At 40.0% G+C, this 20,703-nt stretch overlaps 1 protein-coding gene across 3 annotated transcripts; it reads right to left on the bottom strand.

Moving 5' to 3' along the window:
* Positions 1-4,790: 4,790 nt before the first annotated feature.
* DCP2 (decapping mRNA 2) lies at positions 4,791-20,311 on the bottom strand (the record flags this gene model as incomplete). 3 transcript variants are annotated; one of them, XM_082302262.1, is made up of 11 exons in its annotated part: positions 20,255-20,311; positions 14,782-14,933; positions 13,014-13,141; positions 12,499-12,597; positions 10,828-10,980; positions 9,134-9,246; positions 8,919-9,026; positions 8,087-8,210; positions 7,384-7,491; positions 5,616-5,676; positions 4,791-4,948 (listed from the first exon to the last, which is right to left on the bottom strand). In XM_082302262.1, exons 1-11 carry the CDS (start codon positions 20,305-20,307, stop codon positions 4,791-4,793), a joined length of 1,257 nt encoding a protein of 418 aa, XP_082158388.1. In that variant the 5' UTR covers positions 20,308-20,311. The 3 variants fall into 3 exon arrangements, with proteins under 3 accessions (XP_082158388.1, XP_082158389.1, XP_082158390.1); XM_082302263.1 differs by having other exon boundaries at positions 4,791-4,954; positions 5,625-5,676; XM_082302264.1 differs by lacking the exon at positions 7,384-7,491 and having other exon boundaries at positions 4,791-4,954; positions 5,625-5,676.
* Positions 20,312-20,703: the final 392 nt, after the last annotated feature.

Here is a 20,703-nt window from a genome sequence, read left to right as displayed (position 1 = left end):
GCAGACACAGTAAAGTTCTGTTGCAAGTATTGGCATGAGAAGTATTTGCTAGGAGTTCTTAATCATGCAGTTTTCCATACTTATTCTGCATAACAATTATGTAACTTACCAGTAAGATAAAAATCTCCACAGTTTAGTAATTTTGATCAAACATGCTTAAAAAAATTTGCAAAGTTTTTCTCATCACTGTTGGAAATGTGTCATAGAGAACTCTGTTTGCAGGATGTGTTTTCTTAAAAAGCTATGAATGCCTTATTTTAAAATGATTATTGCTCCAAGAGCTGTAATCATTTTCTTAAAGGCACTGAACTGTAACCCATACTGGAAACACGCTAGTTCTTTTGATCAACAATATAAATGCTTAGAAATGACAAAATACTCTGTTTTCAATAAAATCCATAGAGACCTTTTCAAATTTAAACATTCTGTACTGTGAAATGTTTACAGTTACTTAAAAGGAAGCGCTTTTTTCGTGGAAGAACTGAAGGAGGACTTGAAGACACTTTTGACTTCCCAGAAGCATCGAGAGCTAAGAACAATTTAAAGATAAGGACTTCTGTAAAGCTGAATTTGTACAAAAAAAGTTAAGTCTCACTGAACCTAACATTTTCAATGGAAAGACAAGTTAAACCCCAAGCATTCTGTTTTATTGTACTGCTACCAATCTGGCATAGTTCCTCTGATACAATCCTGAATATGGCCAGTGTAATTGTTGTTTATGTTGACTTCCTTTTAAGTTCATAACCTACATGAAAAAGTGAAATGCACACACAGCACAAATCCTACTGCATCTATCAGTGCTTACATACGGGATTAAGAACAGTGCAAATACTAGCATTTAGCCTACTTCCATTCTTGAACTACACTATTGCTATAAATGCATAAGAACAAAAACCTATTTTGGAAGTTTCTACGTCTAATTTACTGTAAAAGCACCTTCAGTTAGTTTGTATAAATTTATCATATCTTAAATAATTTTGGTTGTTTCAAAAGCTGAAATACTGTAATAACAAAAACAATTTGAAATTATGAAGTCATGTATAAGCACCAGATTATTTAACATTTACAGTGCAAGACTTAAAATCAGTTTATTTACAGAAATTAAGAAGAGAGACTATTCTACTAATTCTCAATAACTATGAGCTTCCTAACACATTTAGAATATAACCTCCTAACTTAAAACATGAAGGCACCTGGCTTTACCTCTGGAAGAGAAACCTGTTGCTCAGAATTTGTAACAAAACCCCAGGTATCTGAGGATTAAGCAGCCCACTGACCTCACAACTGGGCAGCCAGTTACCCCTGGAGCAGCAGTGCTGTCTTGCACCACAGGATAGTGGAGTTTGGATTCTTAATGTAGACTCTTTGCTCTTCACACCATAATGGCATGAGTGCAAAAGCAAATCACTACATTAAGTAAAGGTTGGAAGAACTCTGTTCTTATCTGAAATTACAATCTGAGAGCAAGTATGTTAGAAGTAGCCAGACCTGAAGCCTGCCTTGTTTTCAAAAGTAACTGTTACATCTATAACAGCTGCAGGTAGGTAAAAACACTAAGTATTGTTCTCAAATCACCAAATTAGTTCAGGAAGGTTGGAGCACAGCACAGAAGCCTGCAACAGTGATTAGGCCCAAAATTTCATTAGAAACTATTTACGCATGTTTGGTCTAAAGAATTTATATTGTGTTTAAAAATAATACTTTGATTGTGCAATAAATAAAGCTATTTCCCCCTCTCCTTCCCAGAACCACTGTTGCCAGACTTCAAACTGTGCAAGACAGTTACTTTCAAAAGCTGGATGATTGATGTACATCAGGGAGCTGAAGTCAGCAGCACTTCAGTCACTTAACTGGGCAGGCCACTCCTCAGTTCAAGGTCAAAGTATAGAAGCATTCTGAGAAGGAGAGATGCTAAAAACCTCATGCTAAAGCAGGGAGTTGATGTAGTACTAGAAACTGCACACTAGTACCAGATTCCTAGCACAACACAGCTGTAGTTTTTCTGCTAAATGTTCGTTTACTCTGTAAATTGATTCCAAGAACACTGACCGTTCATAATCTGAATAACCCCTAACATGGCAGCATTCTCAAATTGACAGTGTTTGTTTTTCAAGTATCTCGACACCAGCTCTCGGGTCTGACATGCAAACAGTTCCTATTTCCCTGTGTCTAGCTCCTGTAAAGTAAAAACTCACAGAACTAAAGCCTGTATCTCACTTGCTATTTCTTCATTGCTTTATGGAAGATAATGTAAACAGTACTTCTAAACTTAGAAATACAATTATAAAAGGATGATGAAATAAGAACACAAAAAATAGTAAACAAAACGTTCACTGCGCAGGGCATGACGGAGCCCACCAAGTGGATCACACGCCACCACACTTACATAGTTTTAGAATAAAGCAGAAAGCAGAAAGCAATGCTACTACAGGAAATGGTACCCTTATACAAAGAAGTAAGTTATTGCATATTTATCACATTTATTTGCAACTCACATTAAGGCTAGGTTTACTAAAATCATGACATATGTATAAGCTTCACTTTGGGTTGCTTAATGAAGCAACCAATGTCTCTTCTACTAAACCAACCTTTCACTAAGAAGAAAAAAATGACACAGTAAACAGAGGGCAGCCAGCATCTCCTATTCATAGAACATGCTTCAATTGTTCTAAAGACTTCCTCTTGCCTGGGACAGGACTTCCCAAACAGATGACAGATGCTCCAAGTTCACTGTTTCATCAACATCCCCATTATTTCACAGAGCACTAAATGATCTATAACTAATTTATCTGAAGAGTCAACTTACTTATAAAAAGATTTCCACAGCCTGTTACTTAATTATGCCTTAGGAGAGTCCTGTTAACTCCACAGGCAGTAGCAGCCTCAGGATATGATACAAACTTCTGCCTCACCATGAGTAAAGGCACTTTTGCTGGGAAATCAACTAAAAAAGCACTAAAGAAGTAACTGAAGATTAGTTTTCACCTGAAGCTGAATAATGTAACCTCCTCCAGCATTATCCTACCTTCTCAATTACTCTTCGTCATTGTATGGCCTTTGGATACATTTAAGAAAAAAAAAAGAAAATAAAAGTGAGTCAAAGCTAGATTGAGCTATTTCACAATTTGGTCTTGAAAAACAAGGCCCTCAGAACCCTTGTCCTCCAGAAGGAGGAAATGCTGTAGTCCATTTCTCCTGTTGACTGATACAGAAGTTGAACACTCCCATGGCCAAAATTATTACAGCATTAGAGTTCCAAATCACCTGGTGCCAGGCAGGTGAATAAACCAGGAGAAAGTTCTAAAGCTATTTCTGAGCAAAACACTAGGTAACAGATCAGGTAGGGTAGATGAAGTAGGGTGGTTGAAGGAAGACCAGGATTTTGGTTTTGGATGACATATATGAGTTGCATAAAAACTCAGTGCATGTACATACACTACAAGGGCGTAGCTCATTCAACCTATGAAGTTATCAATCACCTCTATTCTAGAGATAGGTCCATTTTTAAATCTGGGACATGCTCGCTATCACAAGCTGCTGTGACAAATTATTTCAGTGCATTTCTCTCCACTGCAAAGCACGTGCTCAAAACCCACTGACTTGAAGGTGATGTAACAGCTCATCACCTCAACTCTTATAGGTTTTTTGTTCCTCCCCTCCATCCCCACCCCATCTTTCATGTTTTTCCTAAGAAAGCACTGTAGCTGAAAATGAGGCTAGATCATTTATATGCTAACTGCAAGTGCAATTCAATACTACTGGATATATACACAGCAGATACACTACACAAGAGATCTGAGGACAACAGCACAGAATACAATACTGAACACCCTTGGAATAGTTATTGGAAGCCTGATTAAGCTGTTCAGTGTCACACAATGCCTCTATTATCCATGCACCTGCCTTCCTCCTCAGCGAGATCTACAGAGGCTTATTTACATTCAGTATAAATTCTACACAAGTAACCTCTCACAGACAAGTTTAAGCTTTTCTTCTTTTGCAAGCAGCTGCTTTGTAACTTCTTATGCAGCTGTGGGCAGTGCACAAGAGTTTAGACACTTTGAAGGGCTGAGTTCTACCCAGTTTGAGTGTCGTTATCAAAGACCAAGGAAGAGTAGGTATAAAAAGTCATCATGCTATAGATTTGACTCGAGTACTAGTGATTGCCAGCCAACAAAAACTATCAGTGTTAAGGAGGGAAGGTATGTGGGGCAAACAATCAGTACAGAGAAAGGATGACAGGCTGAGGCTAGGTTTGAAATGTGCAACTTGGTTTCAAAATCACTAGGACAGAGGTGTCCTCTGAGAATTAGTTTCATTGCCACTGCTTAATATTGCAGTGTCCTACAAAATAATGACTAACAAGTCAAATAATTTACATCAGAACAATTAAAAGGTTAGCAAGCTGGTACACTCCAACAGTTAAAAAAAAAAGTCAATGACATTCTACAAAACACACGGCAAATTAAAAAAAAAACTTAAACCACAAAAAATAAAACACAAGTAAAAAGAATGCCCTCTAATGCACAGCTAGGAACAAGTGAACTGAACATTGGAAAGGTACTTTTGTGGACAAAGGCTAGACTGCATTTAAAGTGCAACACTTGACTATGCCACTCCCATACTGCAAAGAGAACAAACCCTTCCAAACCAGCAGTCAGTCCCTGCATTGCATTTAAAAACAAACAAACAAAACAAAATAAAAAACTCCTGAGAAAGAGTAAGGCTGGATAAGAAACCCCCTCAACTGCAACAGGCAAGTCTGATTCTTATTCCTAGTAAGTTTGCTGTCAGAGGTCAAAACTTTTCATTATGGCATCATGGTCAAACTTGAAACTCAAGAAAGCTCTTGATGAAAAAGCAAATTTGTAATGGCCATTGCATGCCATAGAATGTCCCTCTCCATGTTCTGGCAGTGGGTCTTCACTGGAGCAACACATCTCATACGCTGCTTCTGCTTAAAGAGAAAAAAGCATGAAAAATTTTAAATGCGTAGTTGCCAATAAAAGTATCAATAACAACACAAAGCCATACCTCAAACATATATTCAATTAATATTTATACCCAAACCTGTATGTTTGGTCATAAACAGAAGAAGAGTCAAACAGCCATATTTACAAGTTATCTAGAGGCTAGAATAAATCTTAAAAGTCACTGCAATCTGGAAACATTTTCAATAGCCAGTTTTACACATATAATATTGTTTCACGAGCCATTTCTTAATAAGGAGGAAAAACATTGGCACTATTTTCTGAGCAATGAGTAAAAAACTGTGTGCACTCTGCTGCAGCTTATTACTAGCAGGACAGAAAGCCTTGAAAAAACACTCAATTACCAGCGCTGTGTTGACTCAGACGCTATTTTCCTAAACTAGCTTTTAGTTACTTTTTTACTCAGCCACCTGGTATATCAGTCAGGCTTTATAATTAAGGAGAAAAATTACAAAACCAACATGAAACAGTATCTTTTCCATTAAAAAACAAACAAAACCTCAGACTACCTTGGAAAAACATGGCTTTATAAGATTTGGTAGCTTGGCATGAGGAAAAACCCTCAACCACCATTACTCGGGTGCCTTCAGCCTGCAGCACAGGGCAGCGGATGAAAATTCTGACTGCACTTGCCTGTTTCAAAGTTATCTTGAAGTCTTCTTGGATTAAGCCTTTTTTCACATTTCTGGTGAAGAGAATGACCACAGATTACACATTTTATGATTAAGAAATTACATTGTATTTTTCAGGGGTATAGTTTAAGCATCATCTACCTAAAAGGTATGCTGGTTATATTTGCTTTGACACACCTCATGTATTTTACCTCTAATCCAGCATGAATTCTGTCATGTTACTTTATGTAGCAAGCATGCTTCAAGTCCACAAGTCTTTCAGAAGCATGCAACCTTTTAACAGTCAACAAAACATTTTTAAAATGCAGACTTTTATGGGAAAATTTTGAGTACTTTCTAACTGTTTTAAGATGGAAGGGTCTTGCATATGATGGTGTGGAATCAAAGTTGTACATGCATAAGCCCACTCTTCAATCAGCTTGTCCCAAAAAAGGCAAGGGGAATGTATTTGCAAACATGCTGCTACTGCCAATTAAACTAACATGCTTTAGAGACACAAACTTAGAACTCTCCAGGGAAAAGTTGTTTTAGGCCCAGGTATTGCTGCTGTAAGTACACAAATACAGAAAAAACATGGCCCTTTGCACTCTCTGCAAATTAAGAGTTTCCTGGCCTTCAAATTACATCAGAAAATTATCACTGGGACACAAAATATTGAAACTTCAAAAGACTGACAATCATGAAAACGCAAGTGAAACAGAGAAAGAGAAATATTTAGAAACGTCTGTGAAGAACCTACAAAGTAACTGTGAGGCATTAACAATTCCACTTGTTTCCATGAAGATCCTACAGATTACCATTACAGTTTTCCCTATCCATCCAAATTTCTGGCCAGTAAATTCATTCTTCTACACTTAGACTCAAGCATAACTAATCATTTCTTGCTGCAGTGAGGATTTTACAGGACGAATTTATGGTTTCTGTATGTTTACATGAATAAGAGAAAGAAGGCAATAACCACAAGCCAGAATGGGAAGAATCTAGTTTAAAGCCTGTAAACAAGAAGAACTAAAGCCTGGACAAGCTAGCTGAGCTGCATGGAGAATTGGGGGCTCACTGCTGCACAAGAGCCAACAAAGTATACAGAAGAGCCATAAAAAACAGGGAATCAAAAGAACATTCTACTATAAAAGGGAGCACAGCCCAGTGAGTCTTCTCCCATTGAGAAGAACTGGACAAACACAATTAGTTACTGCAAAGGAATGTAACAAGCAAAGTGTGTGATACTGGAATTTACAAACTCCTGCAAACAGCTCTACTGTATGGTTAAAAAATTATATGAGATTCTGGCATCCAAGCCAAGTCTGCATCTCAGCGTTTTTGCTGCAGAGAAGGGAAATAATAAGCATTTGCACTACCACGTTTTAAGTGTTGCATAACAAAACCCCATGTTTACAGTAAGACATCATACATGAATAAATAAGACATGTACTACACTGAGTTATTACTGCACACTACAGAAGGCTTTTACATGACCGGAAGCTGGAAAGCTTCAGGATTGTGTACTGAAGCAGCTGACAAATTTTCAACAGCTAGCATTACTTCTAAAATGCAAACTTTGAAACTTAGTATGCTTGTCTATAGATGCGTATGTATACAAGGTAAGATATGTTACACATCTACAAACACGTATCAAATACTCTGATCATATATACTCTTGATAGATATGCACTCTACTTTGTTTCAGCAGGACATTGTCCTGGACATTCGTTAAGCACTACTGGAACTTACTAATGACACAGCCACTGCATGTTTCTTACCAAGGTATGGTTTTGCTTAACTGGTTGACTGTGCAGTCCATTTGTTCGCTTCTTTTGGCTGGAAGCGTCTTGACTTTGCTTTCTGCCATTGTTCCTCAGGCTCTGACTCTAATGTTAAGTCCAAAATAAGTAGAGGGAAGAGTTTAAATGGCAGAATTGGACATCATTGCACTGACACTTCCTACTTCCTAACTAAAACTTCCCTCCAAGTAACTTCAAAATATATGAACAGCTTCTTCTGCAGACAAAGTAAAGCCCACTGAAATTAACCAAACATATATTCAAGCCACAGAGCCGTCAGATGTTATTCATTCTCTCTTACACTATGACAGAATTATTATACAATAAATTCAGTTAAGCGAGTTCCCATGCAGTGATGCAGATACACTGTGGCCCAGGTATTGCTGCTGTTAAGTACAAAAATACAGAAGAAACATGGTGTTATCTCACTAGAGATAACACCAAAATGGCAAGTACTAATTACTATCTGTACATGAAACAACACAGTTACTACCTGATACCACCACCTCTAGTGTGAGATAAATCAGAGGACTCCCAAGAGTATTCCCCCATTCCATGCTTCTATTTTTGCATACTGTGGTGATGAAATTCACTATTTCTGTCCTAGAGAGGAAACCTGTATGAACAAAGACATCTGTTTTAAATAGTCTAGATACATATGTTTGTGTAAGAAACAACCTACCTTTATTTTCAAAACTTCAGACACCTCAGGATGATTGTATGGCTTCTGTGGCTGTTTTGGCTTCACCCACTGCTCTCCTGAAAAGCCATCTGTAAACACCTGTTGACTACAGCGAAGTTTGGATCTAGTACAAAACAAAGACAGTTTACAACACAACTTCAGATCTACTGACAGCAGAAGACAAATAGGAAAGATTTTTCTACTTTTTGAGAACAATCTGGAAGACAAGCTCAAGTAACCTAGTATGAAAACTCTAATAATGCTCACTGCCATTTGTATTCTCCACAGACAAAGGCCAAGTCCACATTAACATCTGTCGTGTTGTTCCCAGTGCTGGTGTTGCCCTGGCTCAAAATACTGGAGCCCTTTCATAGGGACCACAGGTTTTAAGGTTTGCTCTACCACTTTTCACTCAGCTGAATCTAAAGCCAGCAGCACTTGTTCCCCTACTGATCCCCACAGGTTTTATCTAGCTAGCCACTTCTTAGAGTACTTTACAGTCCTACTGTAGAGAGCCCTACTTTTCCTGTGCAGAAGTGCCAAAAATATTGAACTTGAAACAGTGGAAGTTATCTACTTGCTTTAGCTTCTGGTTTTTTGATTCCCATAGACAGGATTGAGGAAATCACCTCAGTTCTGTCACCTGTGTATCATGACATTAATTAAGTTCTCACCTTATTTATCCTGTAAGTCTACATTTGTATTTTTTTTTATTAACCTATTCTATGACTGGAACATGAATACTTGGAGAAAGAGAAAAGGACAAGCAGCTTTGTATGACCAGTGTTTTATAAGAAAGAACATAGAGGTGTTAAACTGACCTGGTTCTTACCTAGCTTTTTCCAAGTTGGGCTTAGAGGGTGTGCTCCCTGCAGATGAAAAACCATTGTCACTGTCTGAGGAGTCTCCATTCCTTCGGGAAATCCACTCCCTCAACGGCCTGTGAACAAGGAGAAGTACAACAAGATCTACTTACCAAAACAAATCTAAAGAATTTAAAGTTGTCTGAAAGACCTTGGCCTAGCATTTGCCTCATCTCAAACATACCTGATGAAGGGAATTGCCATAAAAAATTTGTTAGGTGCCAAACCCAGCTTGGATTTTGGGGTCATGTCATTTCTATGGCATGGTAATTTGTCGATGGAAAACCACTCAATATTCTAGAAAGACAAGAAATAAAATCAAAATACCCTCTATTGCAGCCTTAGCAGAATGTTATAAATTTGTATCAGCCACAATTATTTCCTTAATTAAAAAATTACCATGGAAGACTTAAATTAACGGGCCACAACATCGTTTTTCACAAAAGGTTAATTAACTCTTCCGACTGCCACTACAGTAGCAGATGGTACAGCACAAACTCATTGCATGAAATCGCACCTAAAATATGAAAGGTATTAAATCAGCAACTAAATTCTGAATAAGAGTTTCATAAACAAACCAACCAAACCACTGCACAAGGACTGCCATAAATAAATGTACAGACTTTTAAAAATTTTCAGTAACTTTTTACTTAAAATGCCATCAATACTGGACCACCAATACTCATTTAAAAGTAGAAAGGGTGTTTAGTTTGACAGCAAGTTTCAAGTTTTGTTATAAAAGAAAAAAAACATGGGGATAGGAAAGGACTTGTGTTACTGTTAATACATTATAGTTTTAATAGTTAAATAGTATACTTTGCAGGCTGGGGACCAAAATCAGGAATTCTGACCACAGACAGCATAGAAGAATCCACATGAGATCTTCTATCACAGAATCTACTCCCAAAGCCCCAGGTCCAGACAAGATGCAAATTATAGAAATAAGTTACAAACTGAATAAGTTTTCAATATAGTTCTACAGGGAATACAAAACCAGCCTGCCCAGCTGCATTAGATCAGATGAAGACAAAGCTTCAAAACTCTGTCACTGCATGAACTCTTCAACATTCCCACACACAGAGTCACTGTTCTACAAAGGGGAATATTTACTGTACATTTAAAAAAACCCTCAAATGTCATTTTATTTCATATTTTGAAAAACAGGTCTCTAATGCAAAAAATTAAGTCCTGTCCAGTCAACTACCTTCCCTATTTAGAAAGCAAGATGCCCAGCTCAGTGACACCATCTGCATGGAAATACAGCTGTTTTAAACTGAATGCCGTACAAGAAAAAAAAATTCAAACTTCAAAGACTACAGATACTGGGGACAAAGGTTCCAAAGTGTTGCTACCTGAGCCTTTGCCTTTCCCTTTCACAATACCTTTTAAAAGCCTAATGGTACACAATACATCCAAAACAGTCCCCTTTTTCTGTCCCCTTCCTAACCTCCTCCTTAAAACATACTATTTTTTAAATCTGGACAGTATTAGCCATAAAAGAGAGAAAACAACCCTTAGTTTGTCCTTCTGATATGCAGGCTTTTGCATATCCCCAATTAATTACAACTTGATAGTATATAGTTACATAAGTATCTGTAACTAGGAATAATATGAAATTATTAATATATACACCACTGTGAGAAAAGGAGAATTACATTTTGGCAGCATGCTCTATTGTGTTTTCATGATGAATGCAGATGTCAGACTTGCAGGTGAGCTGCAAGAAGTCAGCACAAAACCCTACAATGCAGAGATGCCACTGGTACCTAGCATTTGAGGCGTTCATTGTGCTTAGAGGGTTCATTACTTTACACACTTCTGGCTTTAAAAATCAGGCTCTGCTAAGTTCCTATCGATTCAAACAAGGTTAACACATACCCGAATTTCCCTTCTAGTTTTGGGGTAGAATTTCGTGTTCTTGGGAACTCCTGGAATGATGTACAGCCGTGCTAACTGATCATTAATTCGCAGCTCAATGTAGTCCTCTTTGCAGATATAATCTTTTATGTCAAAACCAGTTTCTTCAAACACCTGAAAAGTAGTTAGATGAAATTAGTGTCTGTGTATTCAGAGTTATCCTTTCACAACCTATTATCACAAGCAAAGGAATGACTATTTTTCAGAGATATCCATTAAAGCTGCTGGGAAAACCAAGCCTTTACACATAGATGTTTAGAAACAGAAAAAGTATCTACATGCTTTATATTTCTCTAAGACAGCAGACCTGTAATGCAAGTTGAAACAACTCTATTACACCTTCATATAGCAATTTATTAATATGGATGAGGTTAGTCCTCCTCAACTTCTGAAATACTATTGAACTGTGTAGGCACTGCCAAGTGAAGATCTCTTCAGTTAGACTTTACACAGATGCAGCTTATGGTTTCAGACCTGTGCTGACTTCAGTGAAAGCAGTTGAAAGACTTATTTCAGATACTACAGACATCCCAATTCCTGGCCACAGGTAAGCCTTGAAGAATTTGTCAGTCTATCCACAATAACAATCTAATTTGATGGAAAAAAGATCATAGCAACAGTGCTGTTCACTAGTGAAATCTAAATCAAATTTTCAAATTAACACCACCATCAAAGATTTTTTTTCCCCACTATAACTGTGCCCCCTTTAATGCTTTTGCTGGCGTAACTTGAAGTAAAGAGGAAGACATACTTCATGTCATTCCTTCTTGAAGCAGCTATGTCTAGTTCATCCTTGGCAGGTATATTTCAAACAAACAAACAAAAAAAAAAACCAACCAAACAAACCAAAACCCCGTGATTTCTCACGTACTGATTCAATCCAATTGAAGAACACTAAATGCATCATACTACTTTCCCTCACCTTAATTTTCTCTCTCAAACACTCGGGATGTATTATGTTGAATGAACACTGAGTTTGTACCAGTAATACTCTTTTACAGGCCATTTCTAATATGTAGCTTCACTACATATCTAGGTCTCCAGGAGCAATAAATACCACAGATCATTTTATTTTTCAGATTTTATTTGCCACATACATTGATTCTTGTTCCTGCATAACTGAAAAATAGAAAAGTAAAGTTCTTCACAATTTTTACATAAAATTCTACAGCCTCCAACTCAGCTCCTTAGCCTCTTTATACAGACCAGTGTACATAGGCTAAATTCCCATTCCTCACTTTTTTACAGTTATGGTGACCCTTGAAATTAATATGCCAAAAGCCATAAATTACGTAAGACTTTCCAAGCACCATGAATAATACCTAAAAGTAAGTTCACAGTTCAGCAGAGAACTTTAAAAATAGTACTCACTTCATTTAGCACATTAGTGCAAAACAATTTGAAACATAAAGCAGTTTGGTTTTTTTTAATTATATGTAGCCATAACCTTAATTACTATTCTGGAAATCAGAAAGGCATCAGAAGGTACATAAGAAGATGACTGCAAGAACAGACTATTTATTCATGTGATTTCAGTAAAGAGATTACCTAAGTGAAGTGCCTTTTCATCCAACACATACATCCTGATTTCAGCAAAATTTCACTTATCTTAAAGGAGTTGATATAACTTACCTCTCTAGCAGCACAGTCATGAGGTGCTTCTTCTTTATTTACTTTCCCTTTTGGAAATCCCCAACCAGATTTTGCTAAATAGCCCTGAACCAAAAGAACCTACAAAATACAAGGGAATGCAACTGTCACACATGCAGGTGTTCTACCCAATTTTATTAAATGTCTTCCCTCCACCATCCCCTTGTTCTCCAAAAGGATACCTTAGCCTGAAGGAAGGAAACCATTAGGTTTGCTGCGTTCTAGCAAGAACTGTGAATTTTCTTATTGAATCATGTAACTCAGAATAAAAAAATAAAAAAAAAACTGAGAAGGAAAGCAAGCAGAAGTGTGTTTACTGTCTCACATATTGTATTTCTGTACACAGACACCAATATGAAGTAACTGTCAGATCTCTGCAAATCTGACAGTGAATGTAAATTTCTCCAGAAGAAAAATGTAAACAACAAAGAATTACTTCTGCCAGCATATGCCATCCTTCCCTCTAGACAGTCCTTCACGACTATTTCCATACTTACATTTTCAAGTGTCTCATCAAGAATAATTGCACCATAGGTTGGCACTCCCATTTTGTATTCTTTCCACTCAACTAAAACCTTCTGTACATCTTCACCTTGAGGCAGTAAAAAAGGGCAATGATTGAAGAGTATAGCAGCATGTTAAGGAAGATAAACTCAAGCCAGTTCCAGATCACATACTGAATACAAAAGATATTCACTCAAAATTTAGAATAAACATTCCCTCCCCTAAGTGCTTTCAAGATATATTCTTTTGGAAGTAAAAAATATTATGAATAATCAATTACCAAACACTAAAAGTCAGAGCACATCAAGTAATTTGGCAATTCCTATACAAACCAATTTTAAAAAATGAAAAAAAAAAAAGAAGAAGACAAGAAAAAAGCTTGCACTTGGTTGAAGGAAGGTCTCCCTAATTCTGAAAAAAAGTAACCCTGTAACAGTTACTCTGAGTATGTATTATTTGTAAACACATTTTCTTAGTTTTGAGTGAGCGACACAGAAAAAAATTCAGTTCCCTGTGCGTGAAATAACTGGGAGTAAATTTTTCCCACAAACATTTGCTAAGATTATGGCACAGAATCCTATCTTCAGTATTTATGATGCAAAAAAATTTATTTTGAAAGGCATACAGTTACAGAAATCTAAATTCTAATACATTTTATCAAAACTCACCATGCAGAGAAAACATAAGCAACCTCTGTAACTCTAAAATTTTGAGAGAAAATCTGCAAATCCTTAATAAAAGTATTAATATTATATATTACACATATTATACTACCAATAAAGAATACTCCACAGCAGAATACTTAAAAATATGACACTGCAGAAGTAATATTTGCGGCAAATACGGGCTAGAAAGGGATAGATGTAATGAACATATAACATCTATTACTCTGCATTTTTTCTGCCATGCTTACAATTACTAGGAGACTTTTGCTTGTCTGAAAATACATTTATAATTAAAATTATATACAATTATATATAAAATAACAGCATAACATCAACCAACAGAATATTACCGTATTTTTACAGTTTACTGTTAAAATAAAAGCTGTGGTATTTCAAAGTAGATCTATATTATGAAACTAACAGAGATAAGTATGTTATGTAGTGAAACCACAGATAATACTATTCTCGAAGTTAGAAGCAATATTCCAATCTCTCATTAAGAACATATGGAAAAAGGTTAAAACTAAAACACTTGCTGGATGAAAGCCAGAAAGTTTCCTCTAGCAAGGACTAGATAATACACATTCCAGCAGCCCTTGCAAACAACAAAAAAAGCAGAGGCCAACCATTTTAATTCAGTAAAAATGCATCCTCTACCCTACAAACAGACTTCCAACAAATGCATACCACTGCCCATGGGGGAACACATACCACCTTCAACTACTTCAACATTTAGGTCACTATTTACTTGAAACTTAATTAAACTGTGGAGTTCAGTTTGAAGAGCCCCAACAGCTCATCCTTGAAACCTACCTAGCATGCAAAGTGCAACCATGAGGAAAAATCCTCAAATATCAGAAACTGACATTTTCCATAGTTCTGTAGCAGTCCAAGAAGAAGTGGTCCAGAACCACTCTTTTGTGGGTGCCACAAAATTATGGAAGCAGTGAACCCAGTAACATCACATACCTAGCAATACTAACTTTTAATCATTAACACATGAATTGACATTATCATACTATGAAATATCGTTAACAATACTCAGTTTGCACTTTACCACTGAGACAGAAAATAATCCCAGTAATAAAAAGGATATCAGCTTTAGCAAAGTCTCTTATCCCACACTGAGGTAATCCTGGTGTGTTTTGCATGTAGAAATCCAAATAAAACCAATGGGCAAGTTCAATCTGAAAACACACTCTGATTGCATTGTCTCTCTCTTCACTTGGAATGTGCAAAATAAATCGGCTGCCGGGAAAGAAAAAGAGGAAGATTAGCCAAATCTATTATTAAATACAGCTAACAATAAAAACATTGCAACATTACACTTCTTAATACGTTAGCATATATCAGCAGACCACCAGATCCTCCTCATGTTCCACTGGGACAGTAAAAAGTTTTCACAAAGTAAAACACAACTTTTAAAGTCAAGAAGGAAAATGGATTATGATGTTCCTTCAGAAACATCAGTTACACTACGCTAAGTACATTAACTGTTGTGAAAACAGGGAGCGTGAACACAACCTACTTAAATGGCTGTATTACAAAAATGAAAGCATTTTTACAAGTCCATTAAAGAACATCTGCAAATTCTGATAAGAGATTTCAGTGCATTTTTTTTTTTTTAGGATGTAAGTTAAACATAGTTATGTATTTTCACTTAAAACCACAGTAAACTAATAATTTATGTCGATTTTAAAATTCAATATGATCCTACTAATTTTCTCAGTCTGAAACAGAACATGGACAATTGGGTTATTTGTCAAGTGTACTTAATGCTTTAGCCCAGACACAGATAGAGTCACTGAGATAAAAGTTTAAGCAGCACCATGTGATAGCTCATTTTACTTCAGCAGAAGAAGATTTATTTATTTTTTTATATTAAAAGCAGAACTTCCTTTTTAGAAATTTAAGGTCATACACCCCACTAAACTTAAATCATATGACGGAGATCTTTTGCATTCAGCTCCTGAGTGCCACCGCCTAAATTCTAAAAGTGCATAGTACTATTGCTCAAACCAGAAATACCATATCTTTACTTGAAACCTGACAAGTATGAATTGTTATAGGATCTCAGAACTGGTTGCCTCTCTGAGGCACTCTGGCCAAGGACAGAGACAGAAGGTCACTGGTGCAATCACACGCTTGACACTCTCCAGGCTCACAGGCACATTCACAGGTCCCCCAAGTACCAGCACAGGTCTCCCTTTCCACCCAACAGCCCTGCCCAGATCCCAGACCACCACACCCATCACACAAGTCCCTCCCCCCTCACATGGTCCTGTTTGAAGTTTGCTAGTGAGCAGACATACACAACAGGTCTGGGGAAGACGCTTGTTCCCCCACCAACCCAGCATATGGGCTGTGACCCACAGCACAGCCCTGTTGCAGCTGCCAGTGCTCTGCCTCTCACTCACACCATTTCCCCCACAGAAGCTGGTTTCCAGGACACTCATCGTTGCCACCCCAGACACCGGGAGCTGAGACCCCCCCTCCTTGTGAGTGGCTGGCACTGAGATCTGCTCCCTCACTCCAGTAGCTGACACCTCACTCACACACAGCTGCCATCAGTAGCTGGCACTTCATCCTTGCAGCACGCATAGACAGGGAGTAGAGAGTGGAATTACCCAATAAAGAAAAATAGAGAAAAAATAAACATTTACTAAGAAGATGTCTGATAGGACACTGTGTGACACTTGGGCAGAAGGCTCAGACATAGAAGTGTACCAATTTGCCCAGTTTTACAACCCACCTCTTTTATACCCTTTCCTACCTACCCTTACTTTGTCCCTCCCTGCTTTCCTTTTCCTGTGGCACTCCTCCCAGTCCAGTGGGATACCCTCAAGTGTAAAGCCCTACCAGATGCAAAGGCCAGGCTGAGTGATGCCTGTGGTTTCTTGACAGCTCATCAATTAGCCCAATTAACAGGTTTGTTTCTTGTCACTGTGTCCACTTCTAATTTCTTTCTACTTTTTCATTCTGATTTCCTCACTTCTTCCCTGTTTTCCAGGAGCAGGTCCTTACTCAGATAAACTTGCTGGAATGAACCTTCCTATACCCCCCTCATCAATCAGCGGCCAGGTTTGGTTTTCATCACTGCCTTCCTTATCGTTCCTCTGTTGGGTCTGCAGCCTTGTACGTTTTATTCACAGATTTCTCATCTTCTTACCCAATTTTCATACTGAAGAAGGTCCTTGGACAGATACCTTTAAAGACCTTGGCAGGCTTGATAGGGGGGCCTTTGGGAACCTCATGACATTCAACAAGGCCAAGTACAAGGTCCTACACCTGGGTTGGGACAATCCCAAACACAACATAAACAAAGGCTGGGCAGAGAATGGATGGAGAGCAGCTCTGGGGAGGAGGATCTGGGGTGTTGGTGGATGAGAATCTTGACAGGAGCTGACGCTGTGAGCTCCCAGCCCATTCTTTTGTTGGAACACAGTATGCACAGCAGCTTGAGGGAGGTGATTCTCACCCTCTACTCTGCTCTGGTGAGACCTCACCTGAAGTGATGTGCCCAGCTATTGGAACCCAAATAAAAGAGGATGGGGACCTGCTGGAGCAAGTCTTCACTGAGGCCTTCCAGTACCTAAAGGGGGCTAACGAGAGAGCTGGACAGGGACTTTTTACAAGGACATGTTGTGACAGGACAAGAAGGAATGGCTTTAAAGAGAAAAAGGGCAGGTTTAGATAATAGGAAAAACTTCCTCACTGTGAGCATGGTGAGGCACTAGAACACATTGCCTAGAGAAGTTATGGATGCCCTGCTCCTGGAAGTGTTCCGGAGGAACCTGGTCTAGAAGGTATCCCTGCTCATGGCATGGCAGGGGGAGCTGGGATAAGATGATCTTTAAGATTCCTTCAACTCAAAGCACTCTATGATTCTGTGATTCTCCTTTGCATAAATAACCCCATTCACTTCAACATTTTACCACTTCCCAACATCTTCAGTTGGCAGCACCACTCCCAATTTCTTTTGAAGGCTTTATTCTGAGTGCTGAAAAGATCCCTTATCTCTAAAGCTGCTGTAACTAAAATATAAAAACTTAAAAGTCTATTTTACATCTAGTTGATGATATTTTCTTGTCCCAGAACTGCAGATGAACGCAAATCTAAAGAAAAAAAATGCAGTAGTATCAAAGAGCAGTAAGAACATGCCAGGCACTAGGCTTAGAGAACAAGAGCAAAGCCAAGTAGAATGCTACTTATTAATCAAAAAGTTAACTTCTAAGTTACTTGGAGTGACTGAAATGCTAACAACAGACATCTCTAGGTTGTTCTACGTGCAGGTGTCAGGTTCTGGCAGCGAGTGGCTTATGGTGGACACACTGTGGAACACAGCTGAAGGCAGCAGCTGAGATGGTGGTACCTCTAGGGAAGTGTATTCAGGGACAAAAATACCAGACAGACAGAGGAAGTGAAAAAAAGAGCATGAAACAGCAGGGAATGAGCATGAAAGATCATGAAACAACAGTACAAACACCAGCATTGGAGAAGAAGGGGGCAGAGGAGATGTCCACCCTACAGCCTGTGGAGGATCACGTGCTGGAGCAGAGGGATATGTCCTGAAGAAGCCTCAACCCATAGAAGTGATCCCACACTAGAGCAGGGGCAAAGCATAAGAGGGAAGGAGCAGCAGAGAGGATGTGTTATGAACTGACCACAATTCCCATTCCACATCCCCCTGAGCTACTCACAGGAGAGGAGGTAGAGGAGCAGGGAATGAAGGGATGAAGCTGACATGAAGTTTCCCTGGGAGGAACAAGGATGTAGAAATAGCTGCTGTTCAAATGTTTTTTGAAGAGGGCGAGTGTGCGGCTAAGCGAGCATCTGGCTACTGAGCTAGATGAACCAATCACAGTCCTGAAGTCAAAAGATGGGGTAACAGCACTTGTTTATAAGACAAAGGGAGTACTAAGAAGCCGCAAAACCTACATTAACTCTCTGCACCTCCACTTCTTTACTGAGTAAAGGACAACTCTGTAACACAAGGCAGCATGACAAAAACTGACATGGATATCTGAGACTTGTTATTTAACAATACCCAGTAACTGAGGAGGAAAAATCACTTGTCACTTTCTACCAAAATTCCCACTAATATCATATACAGATTGAAGAACGTAGGAAATTACAGATATTTTTATAACCCATTATAACATTAACACAATTATAATACAAAACAACATTTTGAAGCTAGAAGGTGACAGTATCTCAAAGAAACACAGTACGACAGTGGGACTGACCCTATTACAATGTAAGATTCAAATACTCATGTGCCCTTCTATCAGTCGCCCCATGGAAGGGACACTAACAGGCTGTATCAGTTTTGTAATCACTGCAATTCCCCTCTGGATTTTCTGAAGAAGTCTTAAACCCTGTGTCATATGTGAGCAGGGATCTGAAAGGCAAGTTCCTCTCTCTGCAGGGAGCCCAAAGGAGACACAATGGAAACACAAGCATGCTTCAGAGGCCAGATCTAGGAAATTGAAAATTTACATGCTTATCACAAACTCTGACTCTTGCATTTAGTGCAAAACAATACCAAGCAGAGCAGTTCTACTTCTTCTTCCTGTGGTATTCTCTAAATATTCTCACTCATTTGAAACTTCTAAATATTTTCACTCATTTGAAAACAATTACAGTAAGTGGTGTATCTTTCCTCTTCAATAACCTTTCCCTCTTTTACATAAATACATCATAAGAAGTCCCTCGAAGGTGGTAAGACAGAAGGATTATTTCACGCCAAATATCACATGCAGTTTGTGTCATCACATTCTGGGGATGACAGACAAATTACAGAGTTTGAAGGGCTGCACCACAGATGATCAGAGGTTGAGACCATAACGGGAAAATGCAACTCCCCCTTTCAAGAACACAGAATCCATGCTTTATGAAAATTCAAACGCAAAGCCCCTGGAACAAGAAAAGTATTTGACTGTGAAAGAAGCGACAAGCAGGAGAGGGCAGCTTCAGACCGAAGGGTGTCCCTGTGGCTCTTCCCTCTCCGTCCGCTGGCACGTTCCCTTCCAGCAGAGGTAACTCAGCAGAAGGGACTCCCTGCCACCCCTTCCAAATGAAACCAGACCTCCGAGCAGCAAGTACCACATCAGTGCTCGGCTACACGTCACGCCAGCCCCACGCTCCCAGCTCTTCTTTCACCTGCGCAAACATCGCCGACGCAGTTTTACCTTTTCCGGTCCAAACCCCGCAAGAAATCCCTACAATGTTCTCTCACTTCCCCCGCGCACTCGGCTCCTGGCCCGCCGCCGGAGCAGCCCCACAGCAGGTCCAGAGGGTGCCCCGGGCAGCCTTCCCGCCCTTCCAGGACGGATTCCATCGGGAGGGCGGAGCCTCGGGCACGGGGGAAACGGGGCGAGCCCCTTCCTTCCGCTTCCCGGCAGCCGCGGGACGGCCGAAGCCGCCCCTCGGCCCGGGTGGCCCCGCACCCCCTCAGTGTCCCGAGCATCCCGGGCCCCGCGACGCACCGAGCGGAGGCAGGCGCCCTCCCCGCCCTCCGGCAGCAGCGGAACGGCAGCCCCGGGACTGCTCCCGCCCCACGGCCATACCTGCATAGGTCGTCCAGGACGCTGCTGGGGATCTCGGCCCGTTTGGTCTCCATGGGGAAGCGCGGCTCATCCCGACGCGGCGGAGGCCGGGGCGCAGGGAAGCGGCGGGGCGGGGCCGCGCTGCGGGGAGGCGGTGGAGCGGCGGCTCCCAGGGCCAATGGGCGCGCGCCGCCGGCGGAGCGGCGGCCAATGGGGCGGGGCGCAGGGCGGGACCGGAGCGCTCAGGTGATCGCGGGCGGCCAATGGGGGACGCGGGGCGGGGTTGCCGCGAGCGCGCTGATAACGCCGCGCGCCGCGACACGGGCCGGGACGCGGAACACGGCACGGGACACGGCACGGCTGAGAAAGAGGGAGGGGACCCTGCCTCTCTGCCCGGCCCTAGTGAGGCACTGCTGGGGTGCTGTGTCCAGCTCTGGGCTCCTCAGCACGGAGACACGGAGCCACGGGAG

Source organism: Coloeus monedula (assembly GCF_965178545.1).
Source record: "Coloeus monedula genome assembly, chromosome: Z".
In the NCBI taxonomy this organism is placed as follows: Eukaryota; Metazoa; Chordata; class Aves; order Passeriformes; family Corvidae; genus Coloeus; species Coloeus monedula.
Note: the sequence above shows the minus strand (reverse complement) of the source record. Positions and strands in the feature narration are given on the sequence as shown.